We start from the raw sequence: 15,549 nt of genomic DNA, 5'->3' as shown, positions 1-15,549 counted from the left end.
CCCTAGTTGTTTGCTATTTTTATTGGTACTATTAGGGAACTTTAGAAATAAGGGTTATTTAAGCTATTATTAATTCTAGGGTAGCTTTTTATTACAAATTTCATGATTTTATGTTCATCAGTATTGTTTTAAGTTTAGGTTTCTAGTTTCTAAGTTGTGGAAGATTTTAAATAAATATGTAAGCCATTGACCACATTAAAATTAATGAATAATATAGTTCTGCGTGTTTAAGAGAAGATTTCTCTGAGAATTATGTGTGAGGATTGTGTTCTTTGTCGAAGAACAAGGTTCTAAAGCCCTAAAATCGACACAGACTTTGGATTTAGGTTCCAAAATCATATCTTCTACGCAATCGTGTGCATCATAAATAATGATAACATATTAATGATATTATCTAAGAAGAAACCAATATATATATATACACACACACACGAAAACTAGTGTTCAATTTCATAATAACATTTGATTAGGTTAGACATATTAGAATGAGCCGAAATTTTGTGGGCATGTTTATTCATGGTGGGGAGATCATATCTACAAAATATCAACCATTAATTCAACTGGTAGAATGAGATATGGCTTTGTACATTTTGGGAGTGGCTCTATCCCTCCCCTATATATATATAAAGTAAAACTTCGTATTATGAGATATCCCATTCAGATACAACAAAAAGGAAGACAAATACAAATGCAATACTAGAAAAAGTTACCACTATTACAAAGCAAGAATGCAATCACATCATCCTCTAACAGAAAAAGTAAAACCACTAGCTATACTTGATGAAATGCAGTGGGACATTAATGAGCTTAAGTGAAAACCGCACTCTAAACAAATAATTCCTGTAACCCTTCTTCAAAAGAGAACTAAAAGGTAGACCACATAAAAAATCAGCAAATTTGCAATGATTAATGACATACCTGTAACAACAATAACAAGCAATACAGCAAAGAGAATGCTTCCCCCATCATACCATCCTTTTGCAATGCCCTAATTATAAAATCACAAAAACAGAACGCATGAAAACTCAGTGGAAAGACAGAAGTGCAAAGCTATGATATGCAATGCAAAAAATATGTATGGCAATCATAGTTGTCAACTCTTGAATCGCACCGGGAATCGTTTTCTATTTTTACCAAATCGTAAATCGTATAGAGTCATAAATCGTAAGATTAAAGAATTTTTTTATATAGGTGTTCTAAAATTTTAGATAATTGTATATACCATATGAAAAATACCAAACACTTGTTTTTCTTATTTGCACAACACTTAATGAGTCAGAAAAAAGTTCTTCCATCATTCAACAAATTGTGGACATAGGCACATACACATTTTATGTGCTATTAAAACCAATATTGCAAATGCTATTGAACATATCATTGTTAATGCTTTAAATTTCAGTGAAAGAGGGGTGAAATTAATTCAAATTTCGAAAAACAATGGGTGAAATTGGTTTAATTTCGAAAAAGAGGTGAAATTAGTTTTGATTTTGAAAAATTGTGGCTGGGTTTACGTTCAATGGACCTGACCAAGGTTCAGTTAGGTTGGGTTGGTCCCTAATTTAAACCCACCCAATTTAAACCCAGCACGTTCCCAACTTGAGAAAAAAAAACAAATTGAAGAAGAAGAAGAAGAACCAGAACCACCAGCCGAGCGAAAACTCGACGGGAAAGAAACTGAAAAGAAGAAAAAGAATGAAATCGAGGAAGAATCAAGGAGAAAATACTCTAGAAGAAGAAGAAGAAGAAGCAATGGAGGACTTACCTGTGCAATGAAAATTCTCGTCTGAAAATGAAGAAAGTTACAATCTTTCTTTCCTTTTTTGGTCTTTGATTCTGGAAAATGGTAGTTACAATCTTTCTTTCTTCTCCTTGGTTGAATTTTTTTGCAACTTTTGTTAATGAAATTTGAATCGTAGGAATCGTGATTATTTCCGATTCGAACGATTTTTCCGATTTGAATTCCGATTTTAGAGCAACTCGTGTCTTCTACGATTCAATGGAACGATTCTGATCTATCAAGCTACGACTCGACTCGTACGATTCAAGTCGGGAATCGTGCGATTTTAATAACACTGATGGCAATAAAGCTTATCCTAAAAAAGAAATTGTGTGTTTCCTTAACCGGTAGCTGCTGTAACATACATTACTTTTTATCAGAAAAAGAAGATATTATAATATATATCAATAATAATGATGCAGTGGGAGACGTTCACACTACAAATATTACAAGCATACATATGCTAAGCCTCATCTACATCATCACATCCAAATACAAAAACTTCCAGTTTTAGACCCCTAAAATTGGGTATATAGGACACCCGCAACCACATCAGTATATCGTAACATACTAAACTATGTGTTTCGGTTTCAATAATTTCTTCTCTCGATAAAAAGTACTCCGTGAGTGATGAGTCCATGTATCATAACGAGCCCACATGCACAGAACCAAAAACACTGCACATAATTTTTGAAAGCTTGCATTCATAGTGGGTAATTCAATTAACTGACTAAAATAATGATTAGCAGTATGACTAGCAATTATCTTGTAAACACATATTGCTTGTGGATAAAGCTTTGCTAGCAAAGTGGCTTTAGAGGTATGGTGAGAAGGACAGATATGGCAGAGTCGTGGTGGACAAGTATGGAGAGAGGGAGGACATATATGGCAGAGAGTTGTGGTGAACGCATATGGAGAGGGTGAGGGCATATATGGGGGAGAATCATGGTGGACAAGTATGGAGAGCATAAGAGCAAGTGGTCTTTGGAAATTATGACATCTTTTTGGGGGGACTATTTGGAAGGGTAACAAGTGAGTGGGACGCTCTCAAAAAAGGGACCGGACAGTACACACTTAATGGCAATATATTTCTGTCATCACTGATGTGCACAGAAAGTTCATTTTTAAACAAAGCTTGTTTAAAATGAATATTTCATAATGAAAAAAATTCTGAATCACACAAGTACGTCTGATCCTGGCACAAGATCCAAGACACAGCCCATCTGTGCTTTGATTACGTGATCTTCATTCCAGAAAACACCTTACAGTTAATGTGTGTTTCAGAATAAGACTACATGTCTAGCTGAAAACTAAATGTGGCCCTTCATTACCTTACAAGAGCACAGGTTATTGTTTGGATCGGCACAAGAGGACAACTTTCAGATAAGTGACATTTATCGTGCTTTTATACGCATATAACCAAAGAACCCTAAAACAGACAGCATAACCTAATTATGAAGGTAGTAAAAAGGAAAACAAATAACAAATAAATAAAAATAAGTGAATCGCTAATTGACTAAAAACAACAAAATAGTCGTTTTTAAAACAAAATCATGACAAGGCACAACGCATCGAGTACTAAGCCTACTAGTCAAGCCCTGGGAGGTTACGCCCAAGATCTTGGGATCAAATCCCACCTCCTTAGAGAAAGGGTGTCTAATGAAAAAGTGAAATAACACTGCTACTATACACACTCACATACAAAAGGGGGGAAAAAGCATTGAGTTTTGACATTATGCAGGTTCCATGGTAGAAAGTTAAAAGTTAAAAGTTAACAATTTAACTCAATGTTAAGAATGAATATAAGTTTGATTGAAGAGGTTGCACAACCCGCAGGAATTATGTTGTAGGAAACAAATATTGAGCTGCAACGTGAATGTATGCAAACAAATATATCAATTATACTACCAAAACAACAGACTCACCTCAGTTTTTATTCCTAATGCCAGAGATGTTACTGCAGCTACCATCAGTATGATAAGAGTCAAGTCTTGCCAAGCTTCCCACAAGAACCTCTACAGGCATAAATAGTATGAGTAAATGAGGCTCAATAGCAAGAATTTCTTACTTGATAAATTAACTATGAAAATTATATTAATTGCCAAGTACCCAAAAGCTACGGCCTTTCTTTTTTGGATATGTATTTGACCCAAACGTGTTTTTCCTCTTTATTATATCCTCGTCATCTCCATCAAGTCCGTTTTCTATATTTGTTTTGAGCACTCCTGCCAATCCATTAACCTGAGGAGCATAATAAATTTGGCATTAGTGTAACCATGATAAAACTCCAAACAGAAAACATGTTGAAGGATGTGGCACTTGCCCCTCCAAGACGTTCTAGAGCAGCTAGGTCATGGTCCCTTGTCACCGAAGCAAGATCTTCAGATTCAATTTCATAGCTACCGTTAGAGGTTGCAGATTTAGGAGGCACTGATGCTAAAACAAAATAAGCATACATCAACTATAGGAAGATATGAAAATATGATACGCATTGAAAGTACTAACAAAAGTAATACAAATTATATACACTACAAATATTAAAACATCAAGGTTAAGGATCACTTCACTGAAAATTTCAAAAAATTTATTAAGTCCACTGTTTTTTACATAGGAAGTACAATACTTCTAAGTTAACAAATGTGATCCCTTTATCATGAGGTAAATCTTTACTTGCAAGAAGATTTTTCAAACTTCATAGATGTTTAAGAAAAATCTAACTAGAAACAAGTTTCAAGCAGTTTTATATTGCAACATGCATGTAGAGAAACAACTTCTATATAGCAACGGATCGGGAACAATGTTTAGTAACAACTATATACTCTATACATATTCTTCCCTATACATTACTCGACAGTCTGTGCTTACTCCATTTTTTCTTTTCTTACAAAAGCTGTCCAAGAGAAGCACCAATATGTCTGATTGTGTCTTAACATGTTTGCATATATAGCCACCAGTTAAGTTTGGATCCGGATGAGAGGTATTGGATCCGGATCTATGGACTGTGGTACTCCACTCAGGTATTACAACTTTACCAAAATATACTTCACAAAGACCGTCTGATATTTTCACTTAACAGATGGCTGGTTTGAGATTCAGCGGGTTTTCCCTGAATTCTGAAATGCAAACCAAAATTCACATATTTCATTCCTTATTTTAAACAACCTTCAGAAAAACAGAAGCAACTAAAAAGAAATCCACTTAAATCGGATTACAATCCACAAAAATCATATGCCTTAAACAATATCCAGATAAATTTGATTATTCAAATATTTCTACTGCCTGTGCCTTGTATGTATTCTCTAACATTAAGCTTCTTTCTTTGGATACCTATCTTTGGCTTTCTGCTTAAATAATAAACTATTTCTAGTTAAATCAGATACGCAAGATTTTCATTGAAAAGCATTAACTACATTATGTTCATTTATTTTTTTCAAACCCATTACTCTTAAGTTCCTTTTCCATTTACTCAAATACAGACAAGTGGGTCAAGGGGGTCTACTATAGGAATTTTGTGCTAAGACATTCTACCCGTCTCAAAAAAACATCACCAAGAAGCTGAATCACTTCTTCACCAATTCAACTCTTTGCTGTCAAAAACTGACAAGTTGGCAAGTGACTTAATAGCAATATAAAATACAAAATAAAATAAAGAACTTTAAAATCGTAAGTTCCAAATCAAATATGAACACCACGACTATAACTAAATGTCTGAATAGCAGATAACTACTGTCTTTCCCTAAACTGCTACCATATAATGATGAAGGTAACAAGATAATATGACAAAAGGAAATACCTTTATCTCGATCGCCAGCACCAAGAGAAGACTTAAAAAGAATCGCTGCCTGATAAAACAAGCGATTCGGGATCAGTAAATAAAGAAGACCATCTAGAAAAGCAGAAAAGTAATATCTGATGATATGAATAACAATACCCGTATCACTTGTGCATGTGTTCTAATTCTCCTCCTAATTTCCTCTCTGTCATGTTGCTTTTTTAAGTCCAAAGTGTAACGAAACCGTCGAGAAGCATTTAGAACAAGAGCCGCTTGCTACAAAAAGAATCAACAATTTAGGCCTGGGTATAAATAAATTAACAAGGAGGCTTTGTTTTCAGAAACTAAAATGCAGAAAATTAGAAGATAAAATAAAGGCTGTCTTAATAATGGTATAACTAAACGAGATGGATGAGATGTAATGACTTTTTATAAATTATAAACCGAAACATATAATATATGAATGCAAATGTAAGAAGAAAAAATTTGACACTATGGACTTGAACAGCATAAGACAATGGATAGTAATGATCCTCAACATATGCTAGCAACTTCATCACCCCTTATTCCTAAGGCAAATGAGAAGGAAGTTCTTAACATTTAATTCCAAATTTGTCCTCATAAAACAATATTTCAACAATAATCACAAAACAAACACACCAAAAAAACCACATTGTCAATTATAAACAAGAATATAATAAAAAAAAAAAAAAAAAAATTACCCTCCATCTTCTGAGGCGTTCAATAGGAGCATTTTTAGTGTCAGTTATATCAAACGGATCATCATCATCATGATCATCCTCATCTTTCCGAGTAGACCCAGCTTCTTCATCCCAATGTTGCCTTCGGTACGGCGAATCTTTGAAATTGCTACTATTATTATTATTATGATTACTCATTTCTCTTTTCGCAGGAGAGATGACACCAGCCCCAGAAAATAACACAAATACAAAATTAACCTGTTCAATATTATTATCCTCTTTTAATCCAACTGTAATAAATATAACAACAAACAATATATTTACTTCATGCCTCTTATATAAGAAAGTTCGTGCAACCTGCTTTTTTTTGTTTGTTTGTTTTTGTTTTCGGCTTTTTGCCTTCTCTTCTCTCTCTGCGGGTGTGTGAGAGAGAAGGGAGGTGTGGGGGAAGTTTCGAGGAAGGTGGTCGTGTTAAAAGAAAAAAATAATCAACACGTTATTTCTGTTTTTGTTAGTTAGCTATTTATGGTAAATGGAAAAGGAAATTTGGGGTGAGTACTAAATTAGAAAGTTTTTATTAAGTGGACTCTGTAGTTACTTAAAGCTTTTATCTGGATCTAATTATAAGTCGGTAAACAGGCCTACAAGAAAAATAAAATGTAACATGCGAGAATACTTTTTGGGTGCCACCATGAAACAGAGTGTGATTGGTTGGAGTGGTTTCTTGTTGGCTTATTATTATTGTGGATGCGATGCTAGTATTATTATATTTACTTTTCTTTCGAAGGTCGATCAACAGATACATAATCCACTGAATCGTTTGAAATTCGGTTTAGATATACATATTCTATGCCTTTAATTAAGTCGACAAGAAAAGGGATAACGAAAGTTTTTGAAAATGATTTGACTTAATTTTTTAATTTAATTGAAAAAAAAATAAAGACATCTATAGTTCAACCAGGAGTTGTAACGTACTTGTGTCGTTTACAGATTGAATAGAGACATAGTGAATCTTAAATTCTTAACCATGGACTTTTAATGTACTGTGGCTACTAAAAAATAATGTGCTAAATGTGGCCACATGTATCTTACGTTCTTACCACGAGAGAAGGGTGTTCTTCAGTGAACTAACACGAGACAGGCGAGAAATCCAGTACAAATGTTACCTTATATCCGTCCTGCATACCAATTTGCTAAAATAAATAAACAAAATATAACATCTACGGAAGTACCATAATAGAATACTAATAAGTACGGTTGAAATCACCACACTAGTGACCAAACTAAACTTTTTTAGATGGTAAAGAGAGACTGGAGTATCTCTCGCAGAATAACGAATTAGGCAGGTATGTAACTATGTATTGTTCAAACTTCCAATGCCTATACCTGACAGACCGTTTTTAACTCCTGATTACAAGAATTTAGTCTTGTTGCTGACCACAATGTTTATTTATAGTTACCAAAAAAATATGTTTATTTATAAGGACATCTTTAACGGGGTGTAAAATTACACCACCACCTAGATTCTACATAGGTGTTATTAGGATTTGACAACTCTAATTGCATATTATTGTATAGTCTATAAATATCCACACTCTATACTTTCCAATGAAAGAAAAAAAAAAAAAAAAAAACTGGATTTTAAACTCGAACGTCACTTAAAGTGACGTCTCTTTTTAATTTAAACTATGACGCCCGAGTTAAAAAATTACTTTAGAATTAGAAAGGGACATTATTTAAAGTGACGTTCGAAATTTTTTTTATTCGGACGTTGGTTAAAGTGTCACCTGAATTATTTATCAACTGATAGCGAAATGAAAAGTTCCCCACCTCTTTTATCGACTAATACTCTAATGTCTACGGTATACCACTCTAATTGAAAAAAGTTTTTTTTTTTGACATTTAAAATGTAAACTTTACACTCTATATGGTTTACACCTTCCATTAGAAATGCCCCAAACAAAAACTATTGTGCAATAATACCAGCTACCATAGAGAAATAGATATAATATGAATTTTATAATTTTAGTTCTTTATTACTAGTTGATAAGAATGTAATAACAGGAGAACAAAGAATATAACGAAGTTGATTTCATGTTAGGGCATCTCCAATGGGGGGTGTAAACCATATAGAGTGGAAATTTTACACTCAAAATATCAAAAAACTCTCTCCAATGGAGGTGTTAAACCGTAGGTAATAGTGTATTAGCTAATAGAGGGTGGGAAATTTCTTTCTCGCTATTAGTTAATAAAAAGCCCGGACGTCACTTAAAATAACGTCTGTTTAACTTAAAAACTCGGACGTCACTTCAACACACGTTTGAAACTTTATTTTTTAACTCGGACGTCACTCCAAGTGACGTTCCAGTTTAAATTAAAGAGGGACGTCACTTGGAGTGACGTCCGAGTTTAAAATCTATTTTTTTTTTACCCTCTTCCATTGGAGAGTATAGAGTGTGGATATTTATGAGCTATACAATACTATATAATTAGAGGTGTAAAATCCTAATAGCACCTACGTGGAGTCTAGGTGGAGGTGTAATTTTACACCCCCCATTGGAGATGCCCTTAACAGTACGGTAGTTTTGCATATTGTCCAAGCTTATACTCCTCACTGGAGCCCCCACGTACCTCTCAGCCTTTCTTTAACTTCTTCCTCCCAAACTAAAACAAGATGAATGTAAAATCCTCTTTTACAAGTGTCCTTTTATTGTTGTGACAAATAAAAACAGTTATAAGCATACAATCATAATCATGATCAATTGATCATCAATGATCCTTTTTTAAATGGAACAAATAAAAGCACCAGAAACCATTTCTGAGACTGATGGTCATTAATTTCCACTAGAACGGTACACGTGCTACGCACGAATTTATACATGCGTGGGACCTTACAAGTTCTAAATTTTTTATTTAGAACTTTTGGCTTTTGGCAGACAGACGCTTTTTATGGCTTTTAGCCAAATGAAAACAAAATTTTAGATTGGACGAAAAAACAAAATGTTAGAACAGATACAGCTAGCGTACAGGTGTAGCAAAGAGAACACGTATCGCAGAAATAGGTTCCGTTAGAACAGACAGAACAAATACACGGCTTATGTGGCCACGCCACTTATAAGTTGTCGAGAAGTTGTTCTTTGAACCCAACCGGCCCACCCCAAAAAAAATCCCCCACCAGACAGGAGCCCAGAAAAAATAAAATTAATAAATATAAAATATAAATGGGGAGCTCGATCTCTTATTAAATAACATCTAGATTTTAGACACATTCGAACTGTTTGATGACCACTTCATTAAATTGAGTACTCCATACAATAATACAATTATATAGAACTACCCCAACCCTATTTCCAAGTTTCCAAATACAAAAAGACATAATTCACCTGGCTTTGTTAGCGTCTAGTGTCACCCCAAATGGATGTGATGCGTCTTAAAATTTTATGCGCAGTGGTTTGAACTTTCAAACGACTCATTATTATATCATATTTCCTAGCATTTTATAGTATCAAAATATTTCATTCCCTTTCATTTTTGGGACCCTTCATTTTTTTTTAAACATTATCATTTGTTTTTTTTTTTTTTGTCATTAAAATATTATTATTGGTTGAATTTGTAGTTTGGGATTTCAGAATTTTTGAAATTTCGATAAATCCAAAAACTAAATATTCCGATCTATGTCAAATTTTGATTTCCACAAAATTTCTAAATACTTAATATTTCGACTTTATGTTGTATTTTCTAGTTTTTTTTAAAACCAAAATATCCAACGGAATTCCGACATTCCAGTCAGAATCTTAAACACTGATTGAATCACAAACAAATGCCACCTTATGGATGATACAGTGTGCACTCCACTCCTTTCTAACTGAAACAGGCGATAAGACATGTAATCTTAATTTCTTCCCTCGCCCACCAATAATTAATATCTCTATACAATATAAACAAAAATCACCGAAGTCGACTCTATGCTCACACTCACGGAAGTTTAATGTCTAATGTATATTTTCAGTCGGCAAATATGCCATCCTGTTAGGCTGCACCTTGGTCACTAGGTCACTAAAGAAAACACTGGATGAACGTCAAAAACAGATCTATATATCAGTTGTGCGGTACGCGCACAGTTCAAAATATAAAAGAATTCTCAGCAGTCAGCACATACAAAACTTCCAAGTTCCGAGTTCCAACACTATAGTCAAAATATCAACTTACCCATTATTCCACGCTGTATAGTATATCATGCCAGGATTTCAGGCATTTTGTACCAACTTACGAGGCGCTTTTTTATTTCGATAATCACTTAAGAGACACTAGTGCACTACTCGGTACTTACCTTTTTTTTTTGTTTTTTGTCCCTATAATCGTACTCACTCAGTGCGTACCAACTACTAGTCTTGTGCAAATATGGGCATGCTTAAGTATGCGTAAATGAATAAAAGGTAACAGTGAAATCTTTAAGTAAAGCAAATTAAAGGATTACCTTAAGAAAGAGAAAGAATGAAAGAAGACTCGCACCACGCTGCACTTTGATTGACTCACAAGTATGGTATCTACAACCAACCCATTTAGAGTACTCTTTCCTCTTCCATAACGTTTAGAGCTTCACATACCAAAACACGAAAGCCGTAAGAGTTTTTAATTTGAAGTTGGTACAACACGTACACTCAAGCGATTAAAATAAGAGACCACCTACCTAGTTTGCTGGCTCATCCCCCACTTACTTATTTGCCCTTACCTAGCTAGATGCTTTAAATTTCATTTTTCACATAAAAGTCAAACATAAACACAAAAATTTGCTAATAAATCATTTTTCAAAAAAACTTCTTTCTCCCTTTTTTTCTAAGTCGACCGAAAGCGCATATATAGAATATATAAACCCAATTTCAAACGATTCAGTGGGAAATTGGATTATGCAATTGTTGTTTAATCAACTTTGAAAAAGTTGTGTTGCTACCATCGTATCTAAAATAATAAGCCAATAAAAAAACTATATATAACCAATCACCATTCACAATGTGTAGTCACGTTTGTGGAAAAACCCAAATGCTATCAGCCTGTATTTCCATGGTAGTCTAAAAATCACATCAAACAAACCAAACAAATAGTATTCATGCATGATGCATATTACATTTTTTCTTGTAGGCCTGTTTACGGTTGACCCAAAAAAAAAAGAGGACTTAAATCTAAAAGTCTTATAAAACACCAGTAGCCTGTAGCCCACAACCACCACGGTCCGACCCCCAAAATTAATGCACAAAATAAGCAGACCTAGAAAGAAAAAAAATCTGGTAATAAGTTTATCTAACAACAGAGTCCAGATTATCTAATTTTCCAATTTAGTACTTGCTCCGAAATTCATTTTCCATTTACCATAAATAGCTAACTACACAGACAGAAAAATAACGCATTTTAACTACTCTTTTATCACCACCCACGCTCTTTCCTCAAACCTTCCCACACCCCCTTTCTCACACCACTAATAATAAAGTGACCTAATGGTGTCCTACTAATTTGACCTACTTAACCGACCTACTAATGATAACCATTGATTTATCTCCATACCAACCTATATTTCAATGCAAACTAACGTTATCCAAATAGTGAATTGCAATAATAGGTTTAAAAAGTAGATCCGTATAGTAGTGCTACTCTCATACCCCAAATAGAGAGAAGGCACAAAGCCACAAACAAACAAAAAAGTTCTTTAACGGTTAGTATTCTCATTATCTAGTCTCTTACCACAAAACAAAATGTAAAAAGATAAAATAAAGCAGCCAGCTTCCACGAACTTTCTCTTTTACATTAGTTATAATATTATTATTACATATAATGGGAAATGAAATGAAATCTTAGTATTTATTTATTTTGTTTTGTTTTGAAAAAAGTATAGTTTTCTTTATTCTTTTCAATTCGATCTCTTAATGTTGAATTAAAGAGGAGAGGATTATTGTTGGATAATAGGTTTTGGTGTGTTTTGTGTTTGTGTATTGGTTGGTTGGTGTCATCTCTCTTGCATGCGGAAAAAAAATAGATGAGTAGCAATATAATTTGAAGGATTCGATGTACCGTAAGCAATATTTATTGGGAGATTTCACTAAGAGATTACACCCTGCAACCTAGTTATTCTCAACCCAATGACTTCAATTGGAACTCACACCAATGAAATCACCCACCCTATTATATAACATGATTATGTATTTTACCTACATCCACAATAGCCAAGTTTTCCATTAGAATAAGATTAGATATTACAAGTACAAGAAATTTATCTTGGAATCAAGAATAAGAAGTAATAACCTCATTCAAATCCTAGCTCATTAGAGCTTTCATAATTCCCTTTAAATGAATATTTCAAAAGTTGTCTTTCAACCCTAATCTAGTCCATGGCCATTTACATAGGTGGCCGATAGAAAGAGGAGAAGATTTATGAGAAAATAGGTTTGGGGATGAAATTTCCTGTCAAAATTTTAGAACCTTTCATCAAGACAGATCTTGATCGGTTTTCCTAGGTCGTCCACACTTCTTAATTAAAGTTGGTTACACCAAGACATTGTGTTCTCATTACATGAGAGAAGAAAATTGCACAAAGTTGGGATGGTGCAGACGGGCTGTCCAAACTTGGTAACCTCAGTACCACTAAACCCCTCTATGTTGGTGAGTCATTGGAACAAAACTCGACGGTTCCACAAACCCAATAATATTGGGACGAAGAAATCGGGTCAAGAAGGCTAGTGGAAGATAAAGTTGAGCCGTTTGATATTACTGATACTAAAAATGTTCCTATTGAACGGCTCAAAATATGAATATGGAGTGTAATTGTTGTTATTATTGTTATTATTATTACTTTTATTATTTGTTTATTATATATATATTGTATGGGTTGATTGTGTTGATTGTGTTGTTGTTTGGTTGGTTTTGTTGATTAATGACAATGTGGTTGGAATTTAACTAGTGATTTGGTGTGATAATGTGCATTTAGAATTTTGTTAAAACATTTTTTACGAGATTTTGAAATTGGATTTTTGATGTTTGTGGTGTTTAAACTTTTTGAGGTACAACTTCAGCTAAATAGTGGAATCGTATTATAAAGCATGTACGACACTTGGTTTTGTGGTTGAGGATTAGTTTTTTTATATGCTAAGACTTATGCTTTTGATGTTGCATGTATACTGGCGATATATGAGTACACATACTTGTTTGTGAAGGAATATAATTAAGGAAATTTTATGGTGTCGAATTAGCTGACACGAAGCTACAACTTTGAGAAGGAGTAACCGAACTAAACCACCGTATAACTTTAGAGTTTAGACTTTCTTTATTATTAAGCATAGTCGATTCTCTAAGTTCATCTTTATTTTTCCACTTATTATAAGAACTTTAAGTTCTAATTAACTATTTCATTACAACAGATTATATTTACACTCCACTTAATGAGATCGACACCCCTTTAACAAAAAGGTAGAATAATAGTGATTATTTCAAATATGTCCACTTTAAAGAGGCAAGTGTAAAAATAGTTACGACAACCAAGTGCCGCGAGAACCAAATTCTCACAATAACTCTCTGTCATGACAACCAAACTCTCATTGTAAGTCTTTGCTACGAGAAATTTTAAGATTTTTTTTAGCTTACCCACAATAATCATATCCCTCCGAAAGATGAAACCTTGTGGCCAACCCCTACCATGATCAACAATGTATTCACTGTAGTCTTATCCAATGAGACACTTAAAAATGGGGCGCTTGCCTATCTATAAATGGAGGGGTGTACTGCAGGTCTACAAGTTTGTTGGTTAATGGAGGGGTGCCATTACCATAGATTCTTTAAAATTGGTGCCAATCCCATCAAGTGGTGTATAAATACCGCTGCTGCCCATTTACAACGGTAATGAGTACTCCATACAATTATAGAACTGCCCCTAATTCCAAGTTTCTAACGGCAAAAAGACATAATTTACCTAGCATAATTAGCGTCTAGTGTTCCCCAAATGGATGTGATGGCCGTCTTAACATTTTATATGGTAGTGGTTTGAACTTTAAAACGATCCATTATTATTAGATCATCTTTCTTATTAGCTTTTTATAGTATCAAATTATATCATTCCCATTAATCTTTTATTTGTAATTAAAAGAATGTTACCTTTGATGAATCATGAACCAGCAGGATAGCGAAAAAAAAAAATCATGAACCAGCAGTATCAAAATATTTGATTCCTATTCATTTTTTCTTTGTAATTAAAAGAACATTACCTTTGATGAATCACGAACCAGATGCACCTTATGGCTGATGCACTGTGCACTCCACTCCTTTCTTACTAAGATCTATAGATAGGTGATAAGAGGTGGTCTTGATTGCTTATTCCTTTGCCCACCTAATAAGTGATATCTCTATACAATAATAATAATAATAATACTTCTTCTGTAATGAATCTTCATCCGCCTATAGTATTTGATCCACTCTCACAGACATTGTTTTCCCAATTTTATCCTTATTATTTTTTGATATTACAATACCCAAAGCACAATACAATCAGTAAATTGAATTTTATATAAGGATAAGTACGTAATTCCATTTACTTTTTCTAAAATATCCCTATTTAAATGTAGAAATTACTAGACGAGTGACATTTTATTTTCCAATTGTGTATCTTCAAATTTTCCTGCATTTAACATCACTCAAAACGACGCCAAATAAATAAATTTGAATTAAAAGGGGAAAAACGTCATTCATTGGGCGACTTGTGCAACTACGCATGCCCAAGCATCCATACACGAATAAAGGGTAACAGAACGTGAAATCTTTAAGTAAAGCAAATCAAAGGAGATTACCTTGAGGAGAGAAAGAATGAAAGAAGAGTCGCACCACACTGTCAGGGAACACTTTCATTGACTCTCGTATCTAACCTGCAACCACTTAGAGTAAGTACTCTTTCCTCTTTCAGATACCAAAAGATGAAAGCCTTGAGAGTTTTTAAATTCCAGTTGGTAGAACGCGTACACTCAAGCAAGCGATTAAAATAACAGACCACCTATAGCTCACTAGCTTGCTGTCGACGAAGAAAAATTGTTTAAAGTCAATAATCCATTATCCATTTATCCACCATACACCCAGGACCCACCAAAAAAGGCCCACCCTGTTTGAGCCATTTTCCGAATTAATTGTTTCATTTCTGATACGCATACCATGTGATACTTGGCATGATTGTCGACATTGGACTATTGGAGTATTGGTATTTGGTAGGAAGAACGTAGGATATTTTTGTAAATACCTAGCAGTAATCGATGTATTTTTTTTTTCTCTCT

The 15,549-nt window shown here is 33.9% G+C and overlaps 1 protein-coding gene across 25 annotated transcripts in view; it reads right to left on the bottom strand.

Moving 5' to 3' along the window:
* The window catches only part of LOC147497210 (calcium-transporting ATPase 8, plasma membrane-type-like), a 30,403-nt gene extending 15,055 nt beyond the window's left edge, over window positions 1-15,348 (bottom strand). Inside the window, exons 1-11 of one of the 25 annotated variants that reach the window (XM_086559879.1) lie at window positions 15,076-15,129; window positions 14,497-14,568; window positions 10,728-10,847; window positions 7,351-7,428; window positions 6,272-6,508; window positions 5,709-5,825; window positions 5,571-5,619; window positions 4,101-4,207; window positions 3,887-4,018; window positions 3,703-3,792; window positions 919-988 (exon numbers count right to left, since the gene is read on the bottom strand). In XM_086559879.1, coding sequence (XP_086416005.1) covers window positions 919-988; window positions 3,703-3,792; window positions 3,887-4,018; window positions 4,101-4,207; window positions 5,571-5,619; window positions 5,709-5,825; window positions 6,272-6,448 — 742 coding nt within the window. In that variant the 5' untranslated portion in view covers window positions 6,449-6,508; window positions 7,351-7,428; window positions 10,728-10,847; window positions 14,497-14,568; window positions 15,076-15,129. Of the gene's footprint in view, window positions 1-918; window positions 989-3,702; window positions 3,793-3,886; window positions 4,019-4,100; window positions 4,214-5,570; window positions 5,620-5,708; window positions 5,826-6,271; window positions 6,509-7,342; window positions 7,429-10,727; window positions 10,848-10,940; window positions 11,089-14,496; window positions 14,638-15,075 lie in introns of those variants that run through there. The other 24 variants (XM_086559862.1, XM_086559861.1, XM_086559860.1 and 21 more) reach the window with 24 other exon arrangements.
* Between the last annotated feature and the right edge of the window lie 201 nt (window positions 15,349-15,549).

The sequence above is a fragment of the Coptis chinensis genome, chromosome 5 (assembly GCF_015680905.1).
Source record: "Coptis chinensis isolate HL-2020 chromosome 5, ASM1568090v1, whole genome shotgun sequence".
NCBI classification, from domain to species: Eukaryota; Viridiplantae; Streptophyta; class Magnoliopsida; order Ranunculales; family Ranunculaceae; genus Coptis; species Coptis chinensis.
The sequence above is the reverse complement of the archived record's forward strand: the minus strand, read 5'-3'. Positions and strand labels throughout refer to the sequence as shown.